Here is a 17,819-nt window from a genome sequence, read left to right as displayed (position 1 = left end):
GTACAGAGGAAAACCTGAGGCTGTGCCGCATATTTCACTGATAAGGGCAGACACTCAGTCCTGGAAGGACCTTGGAAGAATTGTTAAAATAGCTGAGGAAGCAACTGATTGGCATGAAGCAGATGCAGTGTCGGTGTGGGATTTCAGTCCATCCACAGGCTTGTATCGGAAATACAAGTTTGTAAGTGCTTGGACGACACCGGTGATACATGAAGTAGATCTGGATGATTGAAATTTAACAACATCTGTGTTGTTGACACAGGAAGATGAGACTTTATTGGCCAAACTGCCTCCTCATCTCTGGGTGAAGGCACCCACAGATGTAGGACTGTTGAAAAATATTCCGCCAGTCAAAATTAAGCCACGATCTGATTGGAGACCACGGATCAAACAATATCCGTTAAAACCTGAAGCAGAAAAAGGAAATGATGACTTTTCTAGGTATCTGTAATTATTGCAGAGCCTGGATTCCATGTTATGCAGAGATGGTGCAGAAATTGCAGGATTTAATACACTCTATACCAATGGATATGACTGACAAAATACAGTGGAATAAAGAAGCTGAAGAACAGTTTACAGCTCTTAAACAAGAACTTGTGAGTTCCACAGTATTATCTCTGCCCAATTATGCCAAGCCATTCACTCTCATGGAGGACACAAAACAGGGATTCATGTGTGCAGTCTTGCTACAACAACATGGTAATAAAAATAAACCAGTTGGATATTATTCCAAACGTTTGGATACATTCTTATCGCCTGCCAGACAGACAATGAACCATTAATAGATTCTGACCTTTTATTGGATATGCAAAAACAGGCACCAGCGCAGGAACAACATTTGTGGTTGAAAAATGGGGCAACCCCAAACCCCAAAGGACTTTATTGTATACATAACAAACCCATCCTACCCAAAAGCTTATTCAAAGCAGCTGCAATTGCGACACATGGGTGTGTCGACAGGGGGGATGGTATATATGGTAGACCAATACTTTACTACCTATGGATTTAATTTATACTCCAAAAATTTTTGTAAAGCCTGTGTTACCTGATTGAAACACAACCCACAGGGAAGTATAAGACCCCAGAGAGGGCAATTCCCAAAACCACAGTATCCTTTTCAAATTGTTCATATGGACTTTATTGAACTAAATCGATGTGGACCTTATCAATACTGTCTAGTATGAATTGATGCCTTTTCAAAATGGGTAGAAATTGTTCCATCACAAAAAGCAGATGCTTTAACAGTAGCAAAAGCACTGTGTAAGACAATTATTCCGTATTATGGAATACCAGAGACATTGTACAGTGATAATGGAAAACATTTTGTAAATGATGTTGTACAAAGAGTAGCAGAACACATGAAAATTAAGTTAAAACATCATTGTGCTTACCACCCACAAAGTGCAGGATTAGTGGAAAGGACAAAGGGCACAATAAAAATAAGATTAAGGAAATGTATAGAAGAGACAAAACGAACCTGGATTGAATGTTTGGACCTAGTAAAATTGTATATGAGAATAACACCAACACCATCAGGTTTAACACCATTTGAGATACTTTATGGACAACCATATCGTCTACCAATTTTTGACATGGATACTAAAACAGCAGATGAGGAACAAACATTAGCAGATTTTATGAAAAAGACATTAACACAGAAAGAGATAACTTAAACACATTTACTGCCGAATAATTTTGATCTTCCACAGGACGGCCTTCCAGTAGTCCAGCCAGGAGACTGGGTTTTCATCAGAGTGATTAAGAGGAAGAACTGGTCCAGTCCTCGTTGGGAAGGTCCATACCAAGTGCTGTTAACAACACCAACTGCAGTAAAGATAGCGGAGAGATCAACATGGATACATCTAAGTCACTGTAAGATACAGCGTGTGTTGGCTGCCTCCACAGTGTAAGGGGAAGTCTGGCTACAAAGGGAGTCTATTTAATTAGCAATAGATTGTCTCAATGCCAGTGAAGCAGGGAGATCCTTGCACTATTAGGTGAGGTTGGTTAACAACACTGTATCCTAGCAATCATGACTGAACTACAGCAGACCCCGGAGCGGCGTGCTCAGCGCCGCCGCTGCCGGACTGTTGGTAGGGCAGCCGGTTGCGTTGTGATCTTAGTGTGTTTTGTGCTCCTCGGATTCCTGGCCTGGTGGTTGACCCAAGAATTGCAGCTCACTGTGGACCGAGCCAGAGAACAACGGAAGCAACGTCAGAAGAGGTTTATTCATAATGTGAATGAGACAGATGGACACCCTCATATATACCATACTAATTTGTGGTACAGAGATGTTCATTTATTGGCTATGGAATTACGTTACTAATTGTTATGTTTGTTCGCAAATGCCTATATCCTCAACACACCCAGCTCTGACGGCTAAACCGTACCCTGCTAGGGTGACAGAATGTCTTATCATACGGATGCATAATCAAACTGTATTTCGGGGGCAGCAGTTCTCAGCAAATCTGATAAGATGTAACACCACTTGCCTCAGCGCAACCACTTATATGATAGGGATTTCAACAGAGGACGTACAAGCGTGCCCAAGTGCTGCTCCATTGACTAGACTGAAGGGAAATGCAAAAATATCATCACGTTAAATTGTCATCACAACGGCCATTCCCGATTTGCTTTTACGGGACAGGGAATAAAACTGTAGGTAAAATTAAGAAACGTCTGTGTACCCAAACGTATGTTTTATCAAATAATTTAAGCCTAACCAAAACATAATATGTGGATGGTACTTATCTTCATCACATTGGACGGGGATGTAATTATACAGGCTCCTGTCCATGGGGAACGGATGAAGCATGTGCTTATGTTAGTAAGTTTTTGCTACCACCTGTAAATGGTACTCCGGTGTATGATGACATCTATTGGCTTTGTGGTTCCAGACTGTACATGAGTCTCCCACCAAATTGGGGTGGTGTGTGTGCACCTACCCAGGTGACTGACCATACATATGTGGTAGTGCCAAGGACCTCCACAGAGAAGAATGGCAGCACCAGACGGAGGAGATTGATATACCCAGATGTGTTACCACATGATCACATGTGGGGCTCGGATGTACCAAAGGACCAAAAATTGTGGTCTGTAGGAGATAAAATAGCACATTCATTGTTCCCCTGGATAGGAGTGGAAAAAAAAAATCATTAATGATTGAAACTCTGAATTATCGATTGGGTCTGTTCATGAATGTAACTGAGAAAATAGTAGCAGCTCAAAACACTGAAATAGATGCTTTACGTACCATGGTGATGCAAAATCGCATGGTTTTAGACTTGCTTACTGGTTCACAGGGAGGAGTTTGTGTTCTGCTGAACACAACATGCTGTACTTTCATCCCAGACTCCATTCATTCAGTGGATGTGCAGGACGCATTGGAAGAGCTGAATAAACTTTGTGATGCAATGCATAAAGACACCCTAGCCGTGAACCGGTGGAATCCCTGGTCCTGGTTGACTTCAGGACCATGGTGGCAGTTACTATTGAAAATGGTGACACCAGTTATTATAGTCCTAATTCTGATTGGACTTTGCATGTGTTGTGTGATCCCTTATATCAAAACAATGGTTGGCAAAATGGTGTCAAATACATTTGTACAGTGTAATCTGGCTTTCCAACAAACTATGCCAAAATATCAAGCATTGAAACAGTCAGACCTTAGTGGAGAAAACTATAATGACTGTGTTGAGAATTATGATGATATTGAAAAGCTTGAACTGTTGACGTGATGAGTTAACACACTCTTAGCCTATGAAGCTTTAGCTGAAAATGTAATAAGACAAGTGGTGTAGTCGAATAATACAGATAAACGGTTCATTTATACCAGTCAGCCGAAGTGACGTGTGGTGGTGGTGTGGAGATAATAGAATTTTTGACAGATTGCCTAGGAATGTGTCAGGCTACTGTGCTTTAGTGTCCCTACTCCTCCCAGGAAAAAGCCATTCCCATTTTAGCCAAGGACTTGTTGACGCACCTAAAGTCTGTGGTGCCTGAAAATTGGCATAGAGTAAAAAGAGATTGGAAAGGAGAGGGAGAGCCAACATATACTCAACAAAAATATAAACGCAACACTTTTGGTTTTGCTCCCATTTTGTATGAGATGAACTCAAAGATCTAAAACTTTTTCCACATACACAATATCACCATTTCCCTCAAATATTGTTCACAAACCAGTCTAAATCTGTGATAGTGAGCACTTCTCCTTTGCTGAGATAATCCATCCCACCTCACAGGTGTGCCTTAGACTGTCCACAATAAAAGGCCACTCTGAAAGGTGCAGTTTTATCACACAGCACAATCTCACAGATGTCGCAAGATTTGAGGGAGTGTGCAATTGGCATGCTGACAGCAGGAATGTCAACCAGAGCTGTTGCTCGTGTATTGAATGTTCATTTCTCTACCATAAGCCGTCTCCAAAGTCGTTTCAGACAATTTGGCAGTACATCCAACCAGCCTCACAACCGCAGACCACGTGTAACCACACCAGCCCAGGACCTCCACATCCAGCACGTTCACCTCCAAGATCGTCTGAGACCAGCCACTCGGACAGCTGCTGAAACAATTGGTTTGCATAACCAAAGAATATCTGCACAAACTGTCAGAAACCGTCTCAGGGAAGCTCATCTGCATGCTCGTCGTCCTCATCGGGGTCTCGACCTGACTCCAGTTCGTCGTCGTAAGCGACTTGAGTGGGCAAATGCTCACATTCGCTGGCGTTTGGCACACTGGAGAGGTGTTCTCTTCACGGATGATGCGAAGGAGATGTGTTGCACTGCATGAGGCAAATGGTGGTCACACCAGATACTGACTGGTATCCCCCCCAATAAAACAAAACTGCACCTTTCAGAGTGGCCTTTTATTGTGGGCAGTCTAAGGCACACCTGTGCACTAATCATGGTGTCTAATCAGCATCTTGGTATGGCACACCTGTGAGGTGGGATGGATTATCACAGCAAAGGAGAAGTGCTCACTATCACAGATTTGGACTGGTTTGTGAACAATATTTGAGGGAAATGGTGATATTGTGTATGTGGAAAAAGTTTTAGATCTTTGAGTTCATCTCATACAAAATGGGAGCAAAACCAAAAGTGTTGCGTTTATATTTTTGTTGAGTATATATTGACGCAATAGGAGTCCCCAGAGGAGTGCCTGATGAGTACAAACTGGCTGATCAGATAACAGCTGGATTTGAATCCTCCATCTGTTGGTGGTGTTCAATTAATAAGAACGTAGACAGAATAAACTACATCCACTACAACGTGCAGAAATTGGGAAATTGGACAGAGGAAGGTCTTAAAGCGGTACATTCCCAACTGGCAGCCACCTCACTGATGGCCTTCCAGAACCGCATAGCCCTGGACATGCTGCTCACTGAGAAAGGAGGAGTCTGTGCAATGTTTGGGAGAACAGTGTTGCACATCATACCGAACAACACAGCAGCCGATGGAAGCCTGACCCAGGCCATTGAGGGCCTGCGGACACTGAACAGAAGATGAAGGATCACAGCGGCGTTAATGCCGAATTCTGGGACTCGTGGCTGGACGTGTTTGGGAAGTATCGCACTTTGGTCTCCTCTGCGCTTATATCTATAGCAGTTTTTGCTGCAATTCTGACCTTGTGTGGATGCTGTTGTATTCCTTGTCTACGTGGTCTAGTCAATAGAATGATAACCACTGCTATCTCACCAGCCAGACAAGATTCAGCTCAGGCATACCCCCTTCTGGGTAACCATCCAGAAGATGACGATAATGAGACTGATGAAGAAGACAACTACGACCACTATCTTCCAGATCTGTTCCCTGATCCAGGTGATTATGGTGAACCTGACGATGACCTCAACACCAACGATAAGACCTCACGAGTGTAAATGTATTCTTACCATTGTTTAATGACCCTGCAGCTGAAAATCTGAATAAGAAGTGGTTGCTTAGTAACAATTGTTTACTTTTAGGTGAAGATGTAATACCGTTGGAATGCATGATAAACAGAGAGGAAATGTTGGAGTTATTCTGTAGATACACTGTTTTATTTATCATGCATGTTTTGTGTTCTCTGCTCTGGTAGAATGTAGTTCTCTCTGCTCTGATAAAGTGTATTGTACTGATGTGATGGGTGAAGGTTACTTAAGATATGTGACATGATGTGTTTCTGCAAGTTGTGGTATCTCTGTGTGCACGCTAAGATCTTTTTAGGACATGTGAAGATGACTCATGCAGGACGCAGCCAGAAGCTGAGCAGTAAGATAAAGAATAGAGAATTGAATGTTCCAACCACAGTGTGATGATACATTAGTCCTTGTGTCAGAAGAAGTGTGATTAATCGTTAGATGTCTTAAAGACATCTTAATCGAGCCCAAGATTAAAAAGGTTCTGAACGTCCTGAATGTATTGTGCAATCAGCAGTTCTGCGGCAACAGCTCACGCGCTATCACTCTTCCCCTCAGGAGCTGTACCGCCCATGTATGTAGGGAAGTCCTAAATAAAAAGAGCGGGAGCGCAGGCCAGACTTTAGTGTAGCTTTGGTGTACAGCCTGACTGCACTCCTCGCGAGCTTAAATTGAATTCTAATCTCCACTTGTTTTATTGCCTGGTTGTCTCTTCCTCTATCAAAGATACAGTATTCTAAACCCGACACCATTCCCATGACTATCTGTCTGAAAAATACAAACTGACACTTGAATGTTAATCAGTCAGTGACACACTCACCTTTTCTTCCATGTATCCTATAATCACAGGGATTAATTCATCTGGTGTTGGTCGGTACTGAAAGTAAGCAGCTGCATTTCTTTCCCTTCAAACAGTCGAACAGCCATCGTTCAGAGACGGTGAAGCAACAAGAACGTCCTGATTCCACCAATGAAGTGATGCAACAAATGTTACACATTAGAGAGAATACTGACCCACCTTTTGTCTAAACTTATTTATGGCCCTGTCAGCCAATCAGAATCGACTATGACACTAAGCCCCGCCCCTAATCCCGCCCCTTATGATGTCACAGCCAATCAGAATCAATGACGTCACTATGTCCTGCCCCCTAAGCCCTCCCCTAGTCCCGCCCCTAATCCCGCCCCTTATGACGTCACAGCCAATCAGAATTGATTACGTCACTATGTCCCGCCCCTAAGCCCGCCCCTAAGCCCTCCCCACTCTGTTTGTGGATGTGATAGCGTGCCGCGTGAAACAGCTGGAACTGCCCAGAGGGAGATTGTTCCTACACTTTTACAGCTGAATACTGAAATAAACCGTAATGCGGGGGAGATGTATTACTGAGAGTTTTCCAGTTTTGTACGTGAACATACTTTTTTCCTTCATGTATGTTGTGTTTAATAACATGAACAATTGTTTTTTCTCTGTGTGTGACTTTAATGAATGTAATAAAGCATACATTCTAAAACTCAGACGGTCAGTGTTCTTTCCAATAATATGTTGAAAAAAGGGTGAAATGTTTACAAATCAAATTTATATAGCGCCAAAACCACAACAAAACAGTTGCCCCAAGGCGCTTCATATTGCAAGACAGAGTCATACAAACGAGGTTTTGGTGGAAAAAAGGTTCTCGTATAATTAATGCAGGGTTTTAACACGGTCTTATTAAAAGGTCGAGGCTGCTCTGTGAGCGCTCTCCGCGGTGCTGAATCAGAGTTGAATTTAACGTTTCCAAGAGCGCCTATTTAAAACAAAAGACTAATATTTATGGTCGCTAAAACATATAAAAATGCAAAAAGGACTATCCGGTTCATCATTCTGAAGAGATCCGTCTTAAAAGATGGGTGATGAGGGTTTAATGAAGGATGTATATTATAGTCCGGTAAATCCGGGGAGTTTTGGAGGGCCGGAGCATTTACGCAGGGCTCTGACCGATCAACACGGATCTAAAATTCGTATGAAGCATATCAGATTTCCTGTCCGGGGAAGATGCATACACATTACACAAACCTGCCAGGACGCATTTTCCAAGAAACAGAGTATTTGTCACAAACCCGCTTAAACCAATTTCAGGCGGATTTATGCGACATGCAGGGGTTATCAGATTTTAACGACGGGTACAAGTACCTGCTCACCGTTATCGATATCTTCTCAAAAAAAGCGTATGCCAGACCCCTGAAGTCAAAGCAAGGGCACAAAGTCTCACAGACCTTTGCCTCGCTCTTAAAGCACAGCGGGGTGCCTCTGAAGCTGCAGACTGATGCTGGGAAAGAGTTTTTTAACAAACCGTTCAAGGATTTAATGAAAAAACACCGGATTCTACATTTTGCCATGGCCACTGATCTGAAAGCCTCGGTTGTCGAGAGGTTAATCGCACGCTAAAGACGAGAATGTAGAGATATTTTACTGCTAAAAACACGGAAGATACATCGACGTCCTACCGTCTTTACTCACGGCTTATAACGAGAGTTATCATAAAAGCATTAAGATGAGGCCGAATGAGGTAATGCTCGAAAGGTCGATCAAGTGTTTCAAAATTTGTACGGGGCATCCACCCTACGCAGGAGGCCTGCAAAGTTTAAATATAAGGTCGGAGATATAGTCAGGGTCTCCAAGCTCAGGGGAGTTTTTGATAAAAAATATGAACAAAGTTTTACGGATGAAATGTTCACGGTGTCAGAATGTATACAACGTACACCGCCCATTTAAATTGAAAGATTATGACGGCGAGATCATTGAAGGTTCATTCTATGAACCAGAATTGCAGAAGGTTAAAATAGCAAAAGACAGACCGTATCAGGTTCAAGAAATTATTCGTGAACGTTTTACCAAGGGGAAGAAATTTGTATTTGTCAGATGGAAAAATTGGCCAGAGAAATTTAACTCCTGGGTTCCTGCGGACCAGCTGATGGCCGTATAAATATGAGAACATCTATCTTCAACCGACATATGAGAAATGGATCGGGATCTGAAACACGGATTTTATATGACTCTGCCTTTAAACGCCAGCCTAAAAGTATTCCCGGACAACACAATTTCATGCTACCAGGTGGACTTGGCTCGACACCTGGATCTAGAGGGTGACTGGGATGTGGTGCTGACGGAAATTTCTTATCCGCACACCTGGTTAAATATCCCGGAAAAGCCTTCCTGTACGTTTCAGGTGATGAAAATTACGGGCAAGAACAAACTCGCCGTTCACTCGCGATTTTTTTTGACACGGGATATTACAATAACTTAGAGGTTATTGCAGCGGTGATAAACCTCATTTGAAGACTATAGATCCGAATCTGACTTTAAAATATGACGATATCCAGAAAAAGTTTCTGTGGGAAGGAGACGGTACCAGCCAGGTATATTTGAAGCCCGACGGCGTACATGCTGGGGATGCAGCCTAATCAATGGCTGAGATGCGGACCCGGGGTCACGAGCTGTCCCCGCTACCCCGATATAAAAGCAGGGATGTATCACCTGTTCTGTTTATACAGACGTTGTACAGCCTCAGGCAGTGGGCGACGCTTTTGCTCCTCTCCTCCGAGCGTTCGAAATTGGAGGTCATTTCGGGGAAATAATTACAAAGAAATTCAACCCCGCTTATTACATCCCGGTCTCCAAAAGACATATTGAGACAATACGCATCGAATAAAAGCGATCAAGATTGACCGGTGGATTTCAGATACGGTAAAGTGGTTGTGACATTACATTTTAAACCGGCGGGATAAAAAAATGGCGGGGGCAGCGCACAAAGCCGACATTTATAGATTTGTGCCTTACTATGAAAATCAAGTCGGGAACGGCCTTCACGGCTTCCACGGCGCTCCTGTTATGTACGGGCGCGGGCTCGGGAACATATTTTCGAAACTGTTCAAATTTGTGTCGCCGCTGATTAAAAAGGATACACGATCGCCAAACCTCACCTGAAAAACGCCGCTCGAAGCATCGCTTCCGACGTAGTGAGCCGCGTTGAGAGGGCTGGACAGAGTCAGGAACCCGAGCAGCAGCGGGGGTCCGGGATCATGGTGCTCTCAAGAAGGCCCCGGAAACGCCCCCCGGGGAAACGGGTCAAAACGGTTAAAAAGCAGAACAGTTCGAAGGAAGCATAAGAAGAGGAGGTTGTCCGGGGATATTTTCTCTTAAACAATGCTTTTGCGAAATAATTCCCCCGAATGCACCATGAGCGAATTGGATTTATTCGCCATCCTGGGACCCAGCTGTCCATCGAGCAAAAGCCAATACGTTGAAGTCAGCCGTTATCAGCCCTGACGGACATGGGCCCTATCGCGTTTTTATCCCCGGAGACGGTGAGAGGTATTTAGACCTCAATAATACGCTGCTTTATCTGCGATTGAAAATTACAAACGCCGACGGGACTGACCTGGCTAATGACGCCCGCGTGGGTGTAATAAATTATCCTCTCAATACGATTTTCTCGCAAGTCGACGTGACTCTGGGTGACCGGCTGATTTCCCAGTCCAGCGCGACGCACCCATACAGGGTGATGATTGAGACGCTGCTGAACTTTTCGCTCGCTTCATTGAAATCGCAGTTCACGGGCGGTTTGTTTTACAAGGACACAAGGTCAGCACAATTCGACCGCTGTGGATGACGCGGGCCCGAATAAAGGCCTCGTGAGCAGAGCGCGCTTTAGCGCCGAATCGCGTGAATTTCAAGTTCAGGGTCCGCTGCACGCGGACATATTTTTCTGCGAGAGGCTTCTTGATAACGTTGATCTAAGAGTTAAATTAATTCGAGCCAGCGATGCTTTCTGCCTGATGGGGCTGGCGGCCTCCACTTTCAAGCTGAAAATCTGGGCGCGTCCCTATTCGTTAAGAAAGTCACCGTATCCCCTGCAGTGAGATTGGGCACTCTGCACCTCTCATGAAAGGGAACGGCGTGTACCCGTTATCACGAATCAACGTTAAGACTTACGTGATCCCCAGCCATTCCAGGATATGCAAACCAGGAGAACCTGTTTTTAGGAAACCATGCCAAATATGTGGTTCTGGGTATGGTGAATCACAACGCATTCAGCGGGAGAAGAGATCTGTCCCGTTTGAATTTGCACACTATGACCTGGAGTACCTCGCACTCAGTCAAAACGGGAGACAGCTGCCGGCTAAAGCTTTCCAGCCTGAATTTAACAACGAACTCTCTGTCAGAGTTTTACAATCTCTCTGTATAGACCGGAGGATTTTGCGCTCGGCTATGCGCTGTACGTCTTCAATTTAAGCCGGAGGAGGACAGCGGCGCTCTGAGCCCCGTCTCCACAGGGACCCTGCGACTTGAGATGAGATTCAGAGTCGCGACTCCGCATACCACCACGCTGATAGTGTACGCGTGTTACGATTCTCTCCTGGAGATTATTCCAAGCGACAGGTCCTTGTGGATTTTTACTGATGAACACCTGGAATTGGACGCTGTTATGAGGGGCTTAATAGGAGACCTGTTCGCCGGTGTTTTGCGTCTGACGAGTTATTCCGGATCAAGCCGACCCTCCCTTATATTCATTGTAAACACCACCCTAGAATTTACTGGGGGAACACTGGTTAGCGCTCACCATTGAAAAAAATGGTTGAGCCACATTTTTTGATCGTTCGGCCTCAGCCCGGACTTTGAATACTACCTAAAGCATCCTGCGATATCTGGAGAATCTCCCAGATGTTAAAAACATTCTGTATCACAACAAACAGCTTCAGCACGAGTTATCGGACGTATGTGGACAACACTGCGTGTATTATCTGTATACAGAGCCACTGGGAAGTCGTACCAGGACGTGGTGTCTTTATACACCGAAAATACTATCGCGAACGATGATTTGGTTTCTGATTTTGTGAAAAGATATCGTTATTGCCTTAAGAAAAGCTGCAATACTCCTGTAACCAGCTAGCAGGGCCTTTGCATGAGTTTAAATATTGCCACGGCTTGTGTTAACCGGCGTTCCTATTTTTTTTATGTTTTTCCGTGTGAAAATGTAACCCCGCCTTAGAACACTCTCCCGATCATACCTTTAAAGTTTTATCGCGTTTGCATAATTTAAACCCCCGTTATTAAGCGTAGAAAGATGCGTTGACCTTTGACCTTTGATTTTTTTTATGTGTGTTTTTCGCCTGAAAACGGGATGGATGTGTGAGAGCGGTCTCCCGATCATACCTTTAAAGTTTTATCGCGTTTGCATAATTTAAACCCCCGTTATTAGCGTAGAAAGATGCGTTGACCTTTGACCTTTGATTTTTTTTATGTGTTTTTTTTCGCCTGAAAATGGGATGGATGTGTGGAGAGTGGTCTCCCGATCATACCTTTAAGTTTTATCATGTTTGCCTAATTTAAACCCCCGTTATTAAGCGTAGAAGATGCGTCGACCTTTGACCTTTGATTTTTTATGTGTTTTTTCGCCTGAAAACGGGATGGATGTGTGAGAATGATCTCCCAATCATACCTTTAAAGTTTTATCGCGTTTGCATAATTTAAACCCCCGTTATTAAGCGTAGAAGATGCGTCGACCTTGACCTTTGATTTTTTTATGTGTTTTTTTTCGCCTGAAAACGGGATGGATGTGTGAGAGCGGTCTCCTGATCATACCTTTAAAGTTTTATCACGTTTGCAGCCTTTAAACCCCCGTTTTTAAGCGTAGAAAGAAGCTTTGACCTCTGATTTTTTATGTGTTTTTTGTGAAAAATGTTCCGGATGTGTAGAAAATGCACCCCCGATCATACCTTTAATGTTTTTCATTTTTGCATCATTGTTATTAAGTAGAGAAGTGTTGAAAGTTGTTTTTAAACCATATGCGAATAAAGTGATGAAGGCCGGAGATGAGTTTCAGTCGGTGTTTTATTAGTAACAATATACAAACGTGTCTGACTGCGATGTATTTTAAATCTTGATCATAATATCCAGTCAGTTTTTAATTCGATACCCTCCTTTTATGGTGAGAAACCTTCCCAGCGTTGGAAGTCTTTTTTTTCTTAAGTTTCTTCCTGGCCGGCGAATCGGTTAAAAGAAGGGTTTCATCCGGCGAGCGCGTCCTTTTTTTAAGCTTCTGAAACTGCTCGCGGGCTTGGGTTTGATACGCACGCCACCGGAATGTTCCGCTCCTGTAAAATATTGAGGAACTTCAACCAGCCTGTAGGGGGGCTCGATTTCTTGAACGAGGATCCGAGATGTTTCATAAGATCTATGGCGTGAGACCCCCTCACGACTTTCCCCTTGTAAATAAATTCCCCCGACGGACTCCAGCGCGTATCACCCACCGATAATTTCCTCATAATATATTCAGCTTTTCTACGCTCTCTGGAGGGGATATTCTTCAGGACCTCTGTGACAGTCTCATCCACCTCCTCCTCCTCCACCCCCTCCTCCTCAGGTTGCTTAGCGACACGAGTCTCTTGCGGGGGTGAAACGCGTGATTCGAGTTCCCCCTGTTTGATAGGTTAAATAGCGCTGCAGCAGAGCCTCATACTTTTTAATTTTTCATAAGGGGATGAGTACGTTCTTCCAGCACCCCCCGCATTCACGAGTCTAAAATCATTTTCTGCCGTTTGTCTGGAGTTCGGTTATTTTGTCCCGAAATCTGAGTATGAAAAACCACAAAAAAGCGTTCCATACCATGTCATACTGACCCAGACCGCTCAATGGAAAGGAGGATTTATATACTCATATTTAGCAAAGTGATCTTTCACATCATTTACAATTCCTGCTTCAACCACTTCTGCTAGGAGCTCATTTCACCAATCCACTGTTCTTGATGAATTTTAATATTAAACTGAAATTACGATCCCAGTGTATCCAAAGAACACTTTCTGTCTAATTGACAAACACAAGAAAATTCTGTTATTTGGACACATTCTTATAATGTGCAACCAATATACATATTTAATTCACGTTTCTTTTTTCAGTATGGTGCATGGCATAGGACAAATGCATCTGGAGTGAGTTATACTCCTTATGTCTACCATGGTGAGAGGGTGCCAGCACCCGAAGAAGATGGACCCTCCATGCAGACTCCCAGATCAGGCACAGGTGTAAAATAAGTCGTCTTTATTCCAGGCTCGGGTATGGTACACAGGTTGAACAAAGGTACAAACAGGCTAGGCAAAAATGCAGTCATGGTCAAGCAGGGTTCAGAGGCATGAGCAAACCCAGCTTTCAGGGATGAGGCAAAAGGCACAGTCAAAAACACAGAACAGATTTCAAAAAACACAGCTAGGTAAAATCAGGACTGAGACAAGAGCTGGAATGTGTACAGAGACAACAAACTGACAGAGGTGTGGTGGCTGGGTGGAGTTTAAAGAGGCTGCTGTTAACAAGGTGCAAGTGCAGGTGAATGATCTAGAAAGGGGGTGTGGCTGGAGGACGAAGATTGTGCGTGGTGCAAGATAGTGAGGAAGGACTACACAAAGTGGAGTGATGAAAGAGACAAAGACACGTGAACAGGTGCAAGAGCATGGAGTGAAAACAAACCAATGGAATGAGCAAAACAGAGAACAAGGAGCAAACAGAAATCGAGGGCAGACTAGAATATTACTATGAACAGAACCTGAACAGAGCATGAACATGAGAATGAAAAAGCAAATCATTAGATAATAAATATGGAAGAAAGACAACATGGGATCTGATCAGGGAACAATAAGAAAATAAACACTAAGACAAAACTAAACTGGAACTGACTAAGACTAAGAAATAAAGTCTAAGTAAACAGAGACTAAGTGGTAAACAAAACCCGACATTAAAGCACAACAGATAACAGAAATGAGAACAGCAAAATAAACACATGATAACTAAATGATAAACAATGAAAACACAGACTGTCTGAACAAAACAAGAGCGAAAGTGAACCATGGCCAAAGTATGAAAAGTAGCAAAGAAACAAATTGGCAAAGCAAAACAGAACAGAGAATAAACATGTGACAACAATAAAACAACCAATGAATCAAAGCCGGGGTCCATGGTGGGTAAATGAAAGGAGGCAAAATAAAACCATAACCCTGATCAGGGCCAAAACCTGACAATGTCTATTTAGGCCACCTCAAGTCAGAGATTTTCTGGTCAGTTATCAGATCTGCACACAACTTATCAGAGAGCACCAGAAGACAAAGGCCACCAAAGCTCCCTGAGGTGAAGTAGGATGGTGAATTTTTTGCATTTTTCTATGAGTGTTTCACATTTTCTATTTAGTGTTGTTGTGTATATAAGCAGTGTACAACTCAAGATTGTACTGTTTAAATACTGTAACAAGGTGAAATCCAGATTCAAAAGGTTTTCCTTCTAGCTCGGCTAGTGGGAAATTCCTCTTTGATTAGATTAGATTAGATTAGATTAGATTCAGTTTGATAGAACTTTATTAATCCTTTGACTCCCTCAGGGAAATTGAGGTTCCAGCAGTATTGTATAGCAGCACACATGGTAAGAAGCATGCAGAGCATGAAAAGCGCAAGTAAAAAACAATTTGTAAGTACACAAATATAAATTTGGCTGACCTGATAGATCCTTGGTCTCAAGGATGAGCAGTCTGGTGGTCAAATCCTGCAGGTATGTCCCCTAAGGTATGTCATGCAGTCACAATAGCACACATACACTTTTAGGACTGAGGTTTTTTAATTGTTTTTTAGTGCACTAATGAGAGGGCTTACTGTGTACAATCTCAACTTTAAGGATGTGGGTTCTTGGTTTGAAACCCACAGCTCAGGTTGTGTGATACTAACAACACGTGGCGAGCTGAAGGCTGTTCTGCACCCGGTAGAAAACAGGGCTCTATGTCACTGTGATTTTGTGTTCTAAAAAAAAGACTCTGTTTTGTACCTATTCATTGCTTGCCATGTAATTGTTCATTTATTATCTGAATCAAGACCATACTACCTATAGCTAACTGTATTTGTTTAGCAAGTAAGAATGAAAGATTCTCAGAAACTAGGCTGCTGAGCTTAATTTTTATCTGAGGTCAGGCTGCGACCCAGTTTGTTGACTCTCGCCCTGCTGTTGTTACATACTTGTGCAAAATTTACTCCACAGTAGCTACAAGCTTTCTAGTGGTTACACAGCTGTCAAGCTCAATTGTGACAGCAGCATGAACCGAATGTATTGAAGGAACTGAAGGAATACCGTAGAAAATGCAACCCAGTCTCATGGATTGTCGTGATTCAGCAGCACGAAATATACATTAATCTTTTGGTTTGTCATACTGTCACGAAAAGTGCAAAATTTTCATTGTGGCAGCACAAATTGATTCTAATTCATTCCGTGACGGCTGCATGTAATAAAAAGTGCAGTGGGGGGGGGGGGGGGGGGGGGGTTATGGTTAGGGGTAGGGGAATGAGTAGGGTGAGGTTATGGTTAAGGTTAGGGTTGGGGGTAGAGGTAGGGTTAGTAATAGTGTGTTACAAAAAAACCCTGTCATGAAAATTTGACTCATTTCATGACGGGAGGGATGAAAAAAAAAACAAAAAACGTGAGACTGGGCTGGAAAATGACATTTGTCAATACAGTACGTTTCAGGTTTGTGCTCAGTTCTACCTTAAAAATGGTGTATAGTTAGTAATTTCTTAGACGTCTGAAACTTTTTCCAATTCAAACCTCTCTCTCTCTACCTCCCTATAAAATGACAGAGATAGAATATTTTCAGTGACATGGTCATTCATTCTTGTAAAGGCTTCCACTTTACCTGTACGAGACATTTGGAGGATTGTCGTTGGTCGTTGCCATCTCAAGCTGGGCTGGACTTATATCTGTTCCAACAACCTTGGTAAAGTAAGGGGCCAATAATCTTGTGCCTTGTCCAGAACCACAACCCACATCCACTGCAAGGTTGAACCGATCTGACTTCTGAAAGGAAATGAATATCCACATACTGTAAAAATTCAAAGATCTATTCAAACATCAATTTATTGATTGACCCTGAGGGTCAAGGGCAGGAATATTACAAATGTTATTTAATTTTAGCAACTCATTTACTCTTGTGTGTGATATGTCTACATTAACTATACAAGGTCTGTTAGAAAAGTATCCGACCTTATTATTTTTTCAAAAACCATATGGATTTGAATCACGTGTGATTACATCAGACATGCTTGAACCCTCGTGGGCATGCAAGAGTTTTTTCACGTCCGTCGGTTACGTCATTCGCCTGTGGGCAGTCTTTGAGTGAGGAGTCGCCCACCCTCTCGTCGATTTTTTCATTGTTTATGAATGGCTCAGAGACTGCTGCTTTGTTTGATCAAAATTTTTTCAAAAACTGTAAGGCACAACTGAGTGGACACTATTCGATAAATTCAGCTGGTTTTCGGTAAAAATTTTAACGGCTGATGAGAGATTTTGGTCTGTAAGTGTCGCTTTAAGGACGGCCCACGGCGCCTGTTGGCGATCTGCGCTCCGAGGCGGCAGCGTCTCGCTGTTTCAAGCTGAAAACTTCCACATTTCAGGCTCTGTTGACCCAGGTCGTCGTCAGAGAACAGAGAACTTTCAGAAGAAGTCGGCATGAGGAGTTTATGCGGACATTCCACTGTTAAAGGAGATTTTGTAATGAAAGAACGTGCTGGCAGATTCGCATGTCGGGCCGGACCTGACCGCTGGGGGTCGCGACAGGAAAACAACCTCCGTGGAACATTAACGGACAAGTTGGAACATGCCCAAGCTGTTAAACAATTCTCAGATACTCACTTGTTGAAAGCCATCAAAAGTCGCCTGAGTTTTTACAAATGCTTTTCAACACGGAGGTGGTTTTTCCTGTCGCAGGCGCAGACGGATTTGCGTCGTCGTCACGGAACCGACTCTGCGAATTTGCCCTCACGTTCTTTCATTACAAAATCTCCTTAACAGTGGAATGTCCGCATAAACTCCTCATGCCGACTTCTTCTGAAAGTTCTCTGTTCTCTGATGACTTCCTGGGTGAATTAA

General features: G+C 43.2%; 1 protein-coding gene across 2 annotated transcripts in view; it reads right to left on the bottom strand.

The window, feature by feature from the left end:
• Window positions 1-17,819, bottom strand: part of LOC117517358 (putative methyltransferase DDB_G0268948) — a 51,304-nt gene that overhangs the window by 24,037 nt on the left and 9,448 nt on the right. The window contains exon 2 of one of the 2 annotated variants that reach the window (XM_034178371.1): window positions 16,588-16,748. In XM_034178371.1, coding sequence (XP_034034262.1) covers window positions 16,588-16,748 — 161 coding nt within the window. Of the gene's footprint in view, window positions 1-6,713; window positions 6,764-16,587; window positions 16,749-17,819 lie in introns of those variants that run through there. The other variant, XM_034178364.1, reaches the window with a different exon arrangement.

Source organism: Thalassophryne amazonica, chromosome 1 (genome assembly GCF_902500255.1).
Source record: "Thalassophryne amazonica chromosome 1, fThaAma1.1, whole genome shotgun sequence".
In the NCBI taxonomy this organism is placed as follows: Eukaryota; Metazoa; Chordata; class Actinopteri; order Batrachoidiformes; family Batrachoididae; genus Thalassophryne; species Thalassophryne amazonica.
Note: the sequence above shows the minus strand (reverse complement) of the source record. Positions and strands in the feature narration are given on the sequence as shown.